Genomic DNA, 14,975 nt, shown 5'->3' with positions numbered 1-14,975 from the left:
AACTTGGAACCTAAGGGTTCATATATGCCAACCAGTGCAAACCCCCATTCCACATGCAATCCTAAGAGCAACGTCCCCACTATACCTACTCACTTAGGTGACTTGGCAACATTTGCCCAAGCTATCATATGCCAAAAATATGCGTAACACGCATGATAGAGAGCATAGACGTAAGGCAGTACAAATAACCAAGCTCACGCAAAAATTTAGTGGAGACGAGGACATGAGAAAGCATATTTAAGTGTTTGAACAAATATGCGATTCCCCGATTGATATAGAACCCTAAAGATGGAAGAGAAAATGATCTACCTTACTCTTAGGAGACTGTTTTTGAAAGAGTACATACAAGAGGGAGTGCTTTGGGGTGTAACATCTCAACTCCAAAAAGCCCAACAAGAGGAAAGGGAGTCCGTGAGAGACTTCATTAGTCGCTTGAAACATATGAAATTAAAGGAAAAGAGAGTGTCGACATACATATCAATCTCATAGGCTAGCTTCATAATTTTTAACTAGTGATGTCATATCATAGGTTTGATGCATAATGGAACACGTAGAGGCATGAAGGCTGAAGACAAAGCATCTACAAGAGCAATCTAGGATTGTATTATGCAACATAGGAATGGTGATAAAGGTGAAAAATCATAACATGTAATCATCAAAAGCCATTATTAGAGTAGAAGATTATACATGGATGATAAAGTCTACCCAATATAATTTTGAAAGCTTAAATAACAGATAGATGACATATTGAAAAGGAAAATGGACATAATATGACTAACATGTTATGATACCACGTAGAAAAACAAGTGAAGACATAAGATGAAGATTAATCACTAAATCATGACCTAATCTTCCACAAAGGAATGGAGAGAGAGAGAGAGAGAGAGAGAGAGAGAGAGAGAGAGCACGTGTGGATAATAGTGAAGATGAGTGCCAAGAATGTACAATGCGTGTAGAGAGCTAGGCCCTCTACGTACAAAAGTATAAATAGAGAGCCTCTAATGATTGGCCACCTTTCTTAGACCGGGATAGACCTCTAACCAATAGGCCTAACTCTAACTTTAATAGAAGTGACTTTAGGAAAGACCTATGCTCAGATAGCAAATGCACTGGGGGTGAAGATGGAGGAGTGAACCTTAGGCCTCTCTCTCTCTCTCTCTCTCTCTCTCTCTCTCTCTCACTCAGAGAAAGTAAATGTATTGCTGATGACCAGTCTTTCTTTTTCACTCATTTGCAGTTCATGACATTCTGAACTAATGAGACAGCCTCAGGTCGAGAGGGTACTATACTTTTGAGTCGCATTAATCTCTAACACGACTCAATATGAGCCTTGAATTCATTTAGAACCTGAGTATTCTAAGGTTTGTCAAAAAATTAAGTGCCCAATCTGAGTGGATGAGCACTGAGAAAAATAACTCTGCATGATAATTCATGCAGCAAAGGGAGCCAGGTCATCCATAATACCAATACCCTTGAGATTTTGAAGCGTTCTGTAGACATTCGGCACATGGGCAATCTTCATAAAAGACTGACTTTTGTGTATTTTTCTTCACAGACCTGCAAAGCTCGATTTCCAGCTTGGGTTAAACCCTTCCCAAATCCCATCTTGAAATCTTCTTTCCATTTAAAATGTACTGGGGATGCTGCTTGTGGTTGCGTTCAAAAGATGACGCACATCAGACATTGGAGTCTTACTTCTAAACAATGATGGAACTTTTTCTGCACAAAAATCTTCAAAAAAAGCGAATAGATCTGTCTTGCATTGTCAGCTCAGTGTTTGTACAAAGGCTCCATATTTTACAACAAAACCCTACCGAACAAGGAAAAAGACGTGTTAAAATACATGGGGGGTGAGCAGGGTATTAATAATACATGAATGCACTATATTACATAAATGCACCCTATGATGGGGAGAACAACTCCTATACAAGGGCTACACCTAGATTCCACTTTACAAATGGATGGACAGTAAGAGATGGAAGATCATGTTATTCATTTTATCATCAAAAGAATAAAGCCTTTTTGGCTATACGAGCGAATTTTTATTCTAAGCTCAGTGTTATTTAGTATGGCTTGTAACCCTTCAGCATGTCGCCATGGCCTGCACCTTCCTTGTAGTAGGACTTGTACCACTTCACAAATATTTGCAAGCCTGTGTTCAAATCTGTAGTTGGGTTGTACCTACAACAGCCCTTTGTACATTAAAAAATGCTCTCTCTCTGTGTGCCGCGCACACATGCACCACATGAAGATTGAAACATGGAGCTATGTGACCATGTGCTATTAATCAAAACAACATGAAAAGAAGAGATTTGACACTTACCCCAAAACACTCTTGGCTCTTGTCACATTTGCATGTGTGAACATGACATCACCAGTACTAGGCATTGGAATGATTCTGTAACACAAAAAGCTTGTGAGCAGCTAATGGCCAAGATGCACATACATCACAAAGCTTGAAAAACATTGAGCCAGGTCTAGGAAAGAGGATCCAGGATATGATAGCAACTACTTACTTGCGGATGGCTTTCTTCTTGAGATGCTTCTCAAGAATGCTGACGAAGTCTCCAACCTTCACAGGCTGAGTATTGCCAAGGTTGAATATTCGAAATTGAGCCTTTCTGCGCTTTCTACCGCCACTCCCAGTGCTTGGCAATGCAGTGTCAAGTGAAGCCACACAACCTTTAACAATGTCATCAATGAATGTGAAATCTCTCGCTAACTCCTCTGCATGTGGACCTTGGAAAATGGTGATAGGCTGCAAGCAATGACAACATTCCCCATTCAAGATTTTCATTGTTCGGTTTTATGTCTGATTCTACATGTAAAAATCGCACTAAATTTTGGTCGCAGCCCTGTTCTCTCACACACACATCCCTACATGACCGCAGCCACCATGCAACCAGTGTTCACAATAGCCACTTAGAGCTCAAATCCTACATTTTCATGTCCCATGTGCAGACGTTTCTATTAGATCATAGGCAAGGTTAACCCAAGACCATCTGGTTACCATGAATAGACCCTAGCTACCCCAGATTCTCTTTATATGGCTCCATCTCTAACACATTGCAGGAGAGCATTGTATCAAGCTATAGGTGATTTAAGTTATGTCATTAGCACTATGAATGCAACCCTAATCTACCCAATCTCCTGGTCTCCAACACCTCAAACACGCCCGCATACACACATGCATGCGAGCACACGCATGCCAACCCCAACCAATATTCATGTGGAGATTACTCACCTTGCCCTCCACAATATTCCGTGTAAAAGAAAAGTATGCCATGTCTGGCCTCCCCCATGGTCCATAAACTGTGAAAAACCTGCCACCATGCCATAAATCAGAAACAGAGAAAACTCAAAACATGCAATTTAAACAACAGAAGCATAGGATGCAGAGCGGCTTCCGATCTTTCGATATAATAGGCTCTCCTATGCCACATCTCAAATATATTTGTCACAAGCTTTGCTGAATTGACAACGTAGGTCAGTTAGTCACCTCAGGGCTGTTATTGAGAGGCCGTAAATATGGTTGTACGTGTGAGCTAAGACTTCGTCTGCTTTCTGCAATTTACACCAAAGAAACTGATGAGTTGTCACAACTTACTTACATGCCAACTTCAACAAAATGAAGAATGTACCTTAGTTGCAGCATACAAGCTGGCTGGGTGATCAGTCCTATCATCCTCGGAGAAGGGAACCTACGCATACACCTCAGTCGTGAATATCCTCTTCTCAAGCACCCAGTCATAAAGCCCAAGAATTACATGAAAAGGGATCAAGCCTACCTTTGAATTTAATCCATATACACTGCTCGATGACGCATACACAATTGCAGGCTGAGGATGTGAGTTCTGCATTTTTTTAAAACAAACAAGGCAAAACAAATGTAATCTTTGTGTGACAAGAATGGCCTTGTTAGAACAACCATACACACAATATATGTAATCTAATGATACTTTGTAGCCTCACTGCTCTACCATTCAATAGATGAATCCAGGATAAGCCCAGATTCAACTTTAAAGGAAAGTGCAAGGTATAGACCCATGGTAGTCATCTACAAAACAATGCAACCATCAGCTCCATCATGTATAGTATTGGTTAAATACTACAACATCCCCATTAACATCACCAGTGCCCCATAGTGCATGTAGAACTAGCTACCGATATATTCTCCTACACACCCACACCCACACCCACACCCACACACACACACACACACACACACACATGAGCATACATCAATATAAAGGTCTGCGTACTGAGTTTCTAACATATCTCTAGGGATGCAGACATAATGAAGCCTAGCACCAAAAAAGCATTGAATAGGAAAAATTAGCATAAACATAAAATAGCTAGTAGGGCAAAAGCACCACAGCAGATAGAAAGTGGTCGTTACTAGGACAAAATCTTCACAATGTAAAATATGCACGTGCTTTTGTCTGCGCCTACCTTATGCAAGCAGCAGACTAATCAATTTGCCCAAATTTTCTCAGACTATAACATGGTCGTAAGTGGAGCATAGCTGTTGCCCAATAAGCCCTCCTAGGAGTGATGAGGTAAACATGAGCAGGCAGTCATGTACAGGGAGGTGCCAAACCCTATGCAATCAAAGGAGAATTTATCAACGGCCTATATAGGCATCTTAACAAGTATACAAGGAAAAAGAAAAAAACTGATGAACCTGATCCCTATAGAAAACAGATCAAAACGGAAAAACTTAGATAAAAGACCAAACAGTAAAAGCTGTTTAGAGGCTAGAGAGACTGTATTCAAACTCACCTTGCATTGTTCAAGTAGAGTGACAAAACCACCAACATTGCTATGAACATAAGCCAGTGGGTTCTTCACTGCATATCTCACACCAGCCTGCATCAACACACCCTTGAAAACTCAAAACACCTTTTACAAACAGTCACAAACCCTTGAAAACAATCTGTTTTGTCTTGAGGGTGGTCTGAGAGTGGGTAACGTCTAGCCAAAACTTCAACACATGGAGTGTAGACATTGCCCACAGCTCGCTCTCTCTCTCTCTCTCTCTCTCTCTCTCTCTCTCACACACACACACACACACACGCGCGCGCGCACACACACAAGATCATCATGATCAACTCGCGAGAGAGAATGCAAAATACCTGTGCCGCCAAGTGGAGGACATGCGTGAAATGGACAAGCTCAAAGAGCTTAGCAAGAAAGCGCTGGTCATTCAAGTCTCCCTCCGCTATGAATCTACGTATAGACAATGAACACTTTTGAAATACCGGGATCGAACCCACAACTCCGCGCAGCTGTTTGGTAAGAAATTCTTACATTCCCGCTTGATCAAGATTAGTTGCCCTAGCTCTCTTTAATTCCACGGGATAGTAGTCATTGAAGTTATCAAGCCCCACAACACCGTCGCCCCGCTTTTTCAAAGCAAGCGCAACATGGGATCCCACAAAACCAGCAGCTCCAGTCACTAGCACTGTTAGTTGGCCCCCCTCCTGTTGCATTAAAAAATGAAGACATAAATAACAGGGTCAGGACAAAGCCAAAAGCTACCTACAACTTGAAAGTACAACACACACACCCCCATATGGTGGAGGCAACCCGACCCTTAAGGTGGAGTCATCCCGGTAAGATAAGGTTACCACTTGGATTATCGTTCTAATCCACCCTTTCTTTTCCTTCAATAATCATAGGCATTCGGAATCATACTAGACAGCAAAAGTTAGGTGCAAGAGAGTCCAAATAATACCTAAGTCCACCGTGACTCATAGCACTAGGGTAAAAGGGGCCAATATAAGGCCACTTAAAACATGGGGGCCAATAGAGGGACATTCAATTTCCCTGATCTGAATTATTTGATAGGATTGACAGTTTTCAATTATGAAATTGGTACAAAAGGATAGGCGATCTCGAGCTCTTGCCATTCCCAATGCAATCCAATCATAATTCCCACATGTTTTGGTAATATATTTCATTTACTTTTAAGATGTCCTTAGTTTGGACCCCGGTCCGTTATTGGCAACTTTATCATACATAAGCCAAAACAAAAATTGCCTGCGAATCCAAGAAAATGGGCATTAAGGACCCTTTTTGATCCACCCTTCGTTACAAAGAGATTTTTCTATACATAATTTCTCATGCGCTTGTGACCGAAATCAAACACAACAAGGACAAAGCAAAAAAGCTAATGGGTTTTATTATATTGTTGTAGTAATTATTGATGAAAATTCAATTAATCATCTAGAGGATTTAGGGCTTGGAAAAACCTCTAAATTTGAAGCTAAGAAAGAAAAAGGCTACAAAAGTTTCTTTCAACTGCCACTAAATTTGTTGATATTAAGGTTTCCTAACTCCTCCAAGGCAGGCTTGAAATCTTGATAACAAATAAAAGTGTACACTAGGAGTGGATTCTATTGTGAGATGAGGATATAAATTATCCTTCATTCAAAGAAGTGGACCTTGCGTATAAAATGTTACAATTATCTTGTCTTTGATAGGCCATTGTCACAAACTACCCATGATGACCCCTGAGACAGCCGCCCCCTAGGAGATAAAACCACTTCCAAGCTACTGGGAAATTAGGACAATTGGGTCTTCACATGGACTTCTTTTCTTCTTGGAATAAACAAACAGTGCTTACCAATCTTTTGCTTGCATGAATATCTTCGCTTTAATGTGTATGCAATCGATACACCCCGCCCTGACACAATCAAGACGAACGTTCATACGTGTATACAAGCTTTGCTAGGATCAGGTTTCGGAGCATAGATAGGTGCCCTTAAGCTCATAAATAGAACTCTAAGAACTGCCAAATTCGACCCTTGGATGATGCTTCATTCTTTTATACACTGATAATAGAAACTTTTGCATTTTACTGCAAAATTTCCTTCTTTGAAATGACTAATCCTTGATTACTGATTTAAAGTGCATACCTCTCGAAAGTAATTATGGGGTAGGGAAAGGTCATTTAATGACCATTCCCCATAATATTGACGACCCCATGTCGACCGGTGGAGGCCGAGAGCTCGTTATTCTGCATGTTGACGTGTAATACAATCATTGGCAATTATTGCCATGCAGATTACGGGTGCCCACGTGTCTGACATCTGACGGACATCGACAGAAATTACGGGGTTGAATGGCTACTAGATAAACGGCGCAGATGTCCTACCCAACGACCCTGGACCTTGACGGTTTGGGACATGATGTAGAGAAACAAATCAAAGTATTCATGGAGTCAACACATAGCCTGCTCCACTTGGCACTACCAAGCTGCATTTCCATTGTAAGTATGCCTAGATGATTCTAGGATAAGCCTAGATTCACCCTTAGAGAAAAGTGCAAGGTATAGATTCATGGTAGTCACCCCACAAGACAATATAACCATGCATTTCCATTGTAAGTATGCCTAGATGATTCTAGGATAAGCCTAGATTCACCCTTAGAGAAAAGTGCAAGGTATAGATTCATGGTAGTCACCCCACAAGACAATATAACCATCGACTCCACCAGGCATAGCATTGACTAAATACTACGACATCCCCACTAACGTTGTCGGTGCTCAGGAGTGGGTGTAAAACTAGGTACCAATATATGTAACCACACATAGAGAGAGAGAGAGAGAGAGAGCTAATTAATACCAATTGCACAATAAGTTTCTGAATCTAGTGAAGTATAGGGAACATAGTCGGTAGAAGTAACCCTTAATGGTAGAAGGTATATGAAGCAGCAAGCGATAGCAACATCAGATAGACTTTGAGTAATCAAAATGCAGGTTTATTCAACTAATCCGAATCTACACAAGGGTGCTAGTGTGACCTATTTATGCATGGTAGATTGGTTTAATCTATATCTATACTATTATGAAAGGGGGGAGGGATTCCGGCTCCCTCCCCCGGGCACGTGTTGCTCACACCTTGGTCAGGCCAGTGCGCTCTGAATCCAACGTGCTCAGCGAGAGATGAGAGAGAGAAAAGGCCTCTGCGAAGAGAGAGAAAGAGAGGCGGTAGAAGGCTGCAGGCAATACTAGTCAAATGTAATATGGGCTTATATATGTGTGTGTGTGTTTGAGAGAGAGAGAGAGAGAGAGAGAGAGAGAGAGATATGTAACGAACTTTTAATAGATTGATTAATAGGCTGGACTCTTCGAAGGTTTCAATGGCTTTTTAGTTCTCAAAGAAAAAGCTCAAAAGTGTACTCTGCGGGGAAGAAGAAGATATAATTTGAAATTTGAGAAGAATTCCATGCGACCTCAAAAATTTATTCGACAGGCTTGAACTCAAGTCGACGCGAGGCAAATGGAAGAAAGGGGGCGGGGACATTCAAAGATTGCAAGTTGACAACTGAGAAAAACGTACGAGCAACGGACCAATTAGATCTTTCCAATTCAACACCTTATTATACAGATGTACGAATTTAAGCGAGAACAGCTCGATGCCAGCCTGTAGAGAGAGAGAGAGAGAGAGAGAGAGCAATCGCATGCGAAGAGATCAAACTTGCCTGTCTTTGAGCGGATTGGAGCACGGCTTTCTCCCAAGCTGCAGTAGAGTAAGGCGATCTCTGAGACACAAATCCCCACGCTCTGCACGCCCAATAATTATCAACACCGTCAGAAAATCCACATGTGTCAGATGCTAATTGGGTATTCATTCGTTGGGGTGCAATGCAGCTTACACTTACATGATGAGAAGGAAGGAGAGGAAGCAGAAGGTTTTGAGGGAGCCCAGGTGGCGGATGGCCGCTCGGGAGAAGAAGTAGTAGTAGGAGAGCGAGTGGTGCGGGCCGCGTCCCTTGCTTGTGTATTGGTACGTGTCCGCCTCTAACAGCTTCACCAACTGCGGATGTAGCCCTGGCGACACCACCTTGGGCGCTGCCATCTCTCTCTCTCTCTCTCCCTCCGTGAAGAGAGCTCCCGCAGCTTCCCCAGTCAATGCGGAGAAACCCTTCCCCTCTCTCTCTCTCTCTCTTTCTCTCTCTCTCTCTCTCTCTCTCTGATCCCTCTCTACCGACAGATCTTTGATTTATAGATGCGACACCACCTTGGGCTCTGCCCTCTCCTTTCTCTCACAAGAGATGAAGAGAGAGACGGGCATTGCTCTGTGGTTTTAAGGATCTCCCTCTTGAAATCACCCAGGTGAGTTCAGAGATGGCAATGTGAGATGCAAGTAGGAGAGGGCAGTGTGTCTCACACACACTGACACACAAGAGAAGTCTTTTTATTTTGCCAACCAGACGCCTACAGCCCTTATAGGGCCATACCCAGCCTTTATACCACCTAACGACGGTCCCATTCCTTTCCACGATGCCACAGGATCTCCAAGCATATTAAAACAAATGACTTTCTAAACTTTAAGCCATTGCATGCTTGACCAACATTAACAATTGGTTGTTCCCATAAAAAAAATCGGAGAAGTTTCAAAGTGCACTTAGGCTGGGTTCATTCAGAGAACCCAACCCTCACCACTATCTAACACAATAACACAAGGTCTTTATGACCCCCACAAATGTTGACTTTTTGTGGACCCTCTATTCGCCTCCAGATTTGAATGACACTTTCTTGGCCGTAGATCCCACCATTTGAATGAAGCCCAGTGACTTGAATCCACGACCTCGCTGTTGAGAGACTTGTGAACTAACCATGCAGGCGCCTGTGGTTGCTTGAAACCACTATGAGCGCACTTGGTTATAATGTTAGTTTATTGTCCCCCCCGCCCCCCCCCCCCCCTGTTTACTTTTGTTGCCCTTGTTTACTTTTCCCCAATCGACATCTACGCACCTCTCTACTTTCGTGTTCGCACTTCCCGGTCGTAGATTTTCCACCGCTTGAGGGTCATAAAGACCCTGTGTTAGATAGTCCCGAGGGAACCCAGCGGCGGCAGCAATCATATGTGGTCTCTACCGAAGGCAACCACTATACAAAAATCTGACAATTCCTTTCATCCAATGTGCAACAACATAGTGGTTCCGTCCTCGAGAGTCGAACTTGAGCTATGCAATGCGAGGTCGACCCACGCTGTCCATGATTGGCGCTAAAAAGTGCCCAATAGCTATTGTTTTTCGAGGGGTGGGTATCGCCAAATTTTGGTGGGTCCGAAAATGGTTTGTGCCAGAATGGACAGTTGCTCTCTTGCATCGCCTTGTCTTATTTTCTTGTTTTTTAAAATTATAGCCAAGATCTATGTTAGCGATGGCTTAGCTCCCTAACCCTAGCCTCCTACCTGCCCTTCTGAGCAAGGTTCATTCTGGAGTAGCAAAAAAGACAAGCGGGTTGCTAATTGAGGATTTTATCATGGAATTCAAGGCCCTCTTGGACCCCTCTAAAGCTGAATTTGATCCCTTTGATTACATTTGCCTACAACATGTCAAAACTATGGGGATAGGGCTAGAAAAATCTCTCAGGATAATCTCCCCTTGCCATCACTGGGTCATTAATGACTCCCATACGCATGGTTCGGGTAGTTGTGTTGCAAACTCTTAATGCACCTTACATCATGGCAAGTGACTTCATTATGGTTAGCAAATAGGTTCCTCTCTAAAGGGATTGCAATCAAGGGGGCATTTTTTCTAGCTTGGGACTCCCTCAAGACAAAACTACACGTGGGATAGTGGTGTGGATGGTGCATTTACAAGGATGAATTACAATAAAGGGGTGAAAGCCAAGAAGGCTAGACTAGACAAATGTTATGTAGATCTCTCCCTCATCAACTCCTTCAAGAGGCTTAAGTCCAAGCCTCATTTCACTTCAAGCACCCCTTATCCAACACCCTCGATGATATTGCATCAAAAATTAGGAACCAATGGTTCAACAATGACCCTGCTATGTTCCAGATCCTTGTAGTCTAGGAAGCAGTTCAATACATTTGGTCTCTAAATACCGTTGTCCTTCTAGAGCTTGCAACCATGCCATTAAAAACACACAAGAGTTGCTAATTCAAACTAGGAACGAGGTCACTAACATTAGGAAAAAGAAAAGAGATTGTAACTACAAGGAACTCGTCAATCTTGAGTCATCCCCTCAATATGAAGCCACCCAGAATAGCATTTCTTCCTTGAAAGCCAAACTCAAATCAAAAGAAGAAGTCATGCACACACACTCCAATGCATTTCTCAAGCAATGGTGGGCATGGAAAGTGGATAAACCAACCAAAGAGATGTTTAAATCTCTTTGGAAGAAGAACACGAGAGAGAGAGCGAGAGAGAGAGAGAGAGAGAGAGAGAGAGAGAGAGAGAGAGAGAGTCCCCTTCTTCAAGGACTCTTCTCCAATCACCTTTAAGGAGCAAAAATCTTGAGTATGTCAAAAAGGACTTTCAAAATCTATTTAGCTCCTATGAGCAACTGTCTCCACATGCAATAGAGGCTCGTATTGAGGTTCTCTCATCCACTCACAAAGTGATCCCTCCCCAAGAGGAAGCTTCTGCCAAACCCCCTCTTCCCATATCAAACATATACCAAGCTATAAAGCTAGATGCCTAGCATGGATGGGCTCCCATCTGAATTCTGCATTGCCTACAAAGTGGCTCCCTATCTACTAGTGGTGCAAGAGGAATCCCTAAAGCATAATGCGCTCCCCTGCTTAATCAACACTAAAGTAATTAAATTTTTGCATAAAAGGGGGGCGAACAATGAACTAACAAATTGGCGACTGTTTACAATGTTGAACACAACATACAAGATCTATGCAAAAGTTGTTTCAAACAGGATAACATGCATTATTATGAAATGGATTTCCAAGGAATAAAAAGGCTTCATCAAAGGAAGGAAGTTGATTGAAGTAGTTATTGTGGCTTTATGGGAAGGATTTGAGTATGCCACCAAATCAAGGCGAATTTTGTATTGTCAAAATGGATTTTGATAAAGCTTATGATAGGTTGGAATGGTCCTTTATCATTCATTGCTTGGAAGCTATGGGATTTGGCCCAATGCTAGTCCAATTTATTAAGACTCTTTTTGGCAATGCTAGAGTGAGAGCGGCTCTTAATGGAAAAGTATATGTTGTGTTTATATTGTCAAGGTCAATGCAAGGATATCCTCTTGACCCTTTATTCATGGTTGCTATTGATAGTCTCGACTATTTGGTGAGGTACAAAATCTAGAGGGGTATGATCAAGGAGATCTTTCAAAGAGTTCTGTATTGTAATGGAATTGTTTTGCCTAGCTTTCGGGTCTAAAATCAATCATTCCAAAACAGTCATCTTATGTTACTCTTCCCTTTTGGAGTGGTTGGTTGATGCTGATTGTTGCAAGCGCATTCACAAAGGTCAAATATTCAAACTTTTAGGAATCCCCATTGGTTTTAGGATCTCCCTCAAAGATGGATGGGATTGGGTATGTGATGGTTTCCAAAAGAAACTTAATCACTAGATTGCTTGTTAGCATTCTATAGCAGGAAGGGTTTTGGTCATCAATACTTTTCTTAACGCTTATGTAGCATTTTTCTTTGGTTGTTAGTGCCCTGCAAACTCTCACCTTAAGAGAATATCCAAATTGTGTCGTAAATTCTTGTGGGCAAGAGAACCCTTTATCCGAAAGGCAGTCAAAGTTTCCTAGGAAGTATGCACCTACCTAAGTATTGAGGAGGTCTAGGCATCAAGAACCTTAAGGCCATAGTTGACAAGATGGCCCTCAAGTTAGTCATCTCTGCACTAGAATCTCCTACCGAGGAATGGTCTCTTCTATTGTTTAGAAATGTGAAGAAGTTCAACACTAGAAGAGGTTGTGTGCACTTGTGACGTTTCCAGCGACAAAAATACATTGGGTTTTTATACTCCCTGACGTCGCTAAGACCGTCGCTACAAGAACGTCGCTATATGTGTCGCTATTTGCATCGCTATATAGCGACGCAGATAGCGACGGTTGCAGGCTTCCTATAGAGACACTCATAGCGACGTTGCAGAGCGTTATATAGCGACGCTTATAGTGACGCCCGAGAGTAAAGTTTTTTGGGTAGTAGGGCATTAAATGCCCTGCCACCCATTAACCATATTGAATGTTTCGATAATAGAGTAAACCTAAATGAATCCAAGATGAGCCCATATTCACCTTTGAAAGAAAATGCAAGGTATAGACCCAAAGTAGTCATCCACAAGACAGTATAACCATTAACTCCATCATGCATAGTATTGTTTGCAAAATAAAGATACAAAACTGACAAAAGTAAATTGATGAAAGTAAATCAATGACAATTAGATATATCATAGGCAAAATCACTTGATTGTTAAGCTTTGCAAATGTAATAGTTACAACACCACTGTCATTATTGAGAAAATACATGGTTTTTCAAGAGTTACAAAAAGACATAAACACGTCATCTCATTATACATGCTATGACAAAAGGAAATCAATGCTATCTGGCTACGGCTAGATTGACGTCGTCTAATAAAACGTTTCATCGCATCCAAGCGGCGTATCTGTCGGATTCTGTAGAAAAAAACAATAAGACTTTCTGTAAGTATAAACATATCATTACAAAACAATCTATTTTCTTAGCTTATCATTAAAATACAACAAATGTAAAAAAGTAAAGTGAAATACTAACCATGCCGCCGCGAGAACTCAGAGTGTCCATCAGGGCGTTTAAGCCCTTTCTACCTGCGTACTCATGCTCGTACGGTGTGGGGTCACGTCCTGTCTCATCGACCACTGTTCAAAACATACAAAGAATCCATTATGTTAGAATTTAAAAGTACAAATAGACGTAACTACCAAACCTAAAGAGCAATGCAAAAACACATCACAAAATCGGTCTCAAATGATACCCACACGCGCTTCCCAAGTGGTGCAAGCTCCCTGCCTCTACTCGCGCTTTGGCTGCCTCCTTTTGTTGCTTCCACTTGTCAAGATTCTCAGGCGTTGCTCGCTTCGCATTCTTCCAATCTTCTTTGGCCAGCCAATTTGGTCTGTTCCACCCATGCTTTATTGCTTTTGCACTTTAGAACGCTTATGCTTGCAGTATTCGTGCATTCAAACCTTCATCATGTCTTCATTGAAGCGCTCATCCCGACTTGACACGAGAAACTCATCATGCAGCATGCTGATGACTCTGCCTTTTAATTCAGTTGGCACTTCACTCCAGGTGTTTAGTATGTAGTGTCTAAACACCTGAGAGAAAAGACCGCACATGTGCGAGATCACCTTCTTGCCTTCGTTATCCAAGATGATGCCGCCGTTGATGTCGATCGAGTACGGCAAGCCCTCTCGCCTGTGACGCGTGAACTTGAGTGTCTTGACAGGGGTCTCTAGCGGCGTCTCAATGGGGGTATGGACGTCAGGTGTCTCCACTGGAGTCTCGGCCCCGAAGCGAGGAGTGTCGAGACTTGGGGTGACTCCCGGAGGAGTAGCTAGTGGTGTGTATCCAGGAACGATCAATAACCGCGCAAAACCTGGCGTAGATGGCGATGCCGTGGCTGGTCTAGGGGCGGGCAAAGAAGGGGAAGTAAGGAGCCTCGTTGAACACGAGGCAATGTCGAGGCATCAGAGGCGGCATCCCCACAACAACCGTCGTCGCCACCATTAGAGCGTCGGTGCCTAGACGAGTGTGAAGATTGTCTCGTCGATACCGAAGCTTCAAAGCGCACTGAATGCTTCGAAACAGAGGGAGACGTTGAAGAAGTGGAAGGACGTGATGGTGCTCCAGAGCGATGATGCTCCTCGTACCACTTCCTCTGTTGGGGTGACAAAAAAGAAAGAAACTCATCATCATCCATACCTGCATCAAACACACGAACATTTAATCTTAATATTGAATGGAGAAGAAAACATGGACGAGTTATAATCTATATATATATATATATATATATATATATATATATAGAGAGAGAGAGAGAGAGAGAGAGAGAGAGAGAGGACTCATAAAGGGGGAGAGATTTCTGTGAAGTTCTTGTAAATTTGTCTCCCGTGTGCATTCTACGTATCTTGTAAAAGGATGAAACTCATAGTGCGATGGAGACTGAGGCTGTAATCGCGAAAGAGGTGATCCATCCCTGCTCAT

At 42.4% G+C, this 14,975-nt stretch overlaps 1 protein-coding gene across 1 annotated transcript; it reads right to left on the bottom strand.

Moving 5' to 3' along the window:
• Positions 1-1,732: 1,732 nt before the first annotated feature.
• LOC147460132 (UDP-glucuronate 4-epimerase 1-like) lies at positions 1,733-9,207 on the bottom strand. The gene is made up of 12 exons (XM_086511247.1): positions 8,668-9,207; positions 8,488-8,569; positions 5,311-5,483; positions 5,136-5,229; positions 4,783-4,869; positions 3,789-3,854; positions 3,642-3,701; positions 3,500-3,564; positions 3,245-3,323; positions 2,517-2,758; positions 2,324-2,398; positions 1,733-2,181 (listed from the first exon to the last, which is right to left on the bottom strand). Exons 1-12 carry the CDS (start codon positions 8,862-8,864, stop codon positions 2,064-2,066), a joined length of 1,338 nt encoding a protein of 445 aa, XP_086367373.1. The 5' UTR covers positions 8,865-9,207; the 3' UTR covers positions 1,733-2,063.
• Positions 9,208-14,975: the final 5,768 nt, after the last annotated feature.

The sequence above is a fragment of the Adiantum capillus-veneris genome, chromosome 4 (genome assembly GCF_014529385.1).
Source record: "Adiantum capillus-veneris isolate H3 chromosome 4, ASM1452938v2, whole genome shotgun sequence".
NCBI classification, from domain to species: domain Eukaryota; kingdom Viridiplantae; phylum Streptophyta; class Polypodiopsida; order Polypodiales; family Pteridaceae; genus Adiantum; species Adiantum capillus-veneris.
The sequence above is the reverse complement of the archived record's forward strand: the minus strand, read 5'-3'. Positions and strand labels throughout refer to the sequence as shown.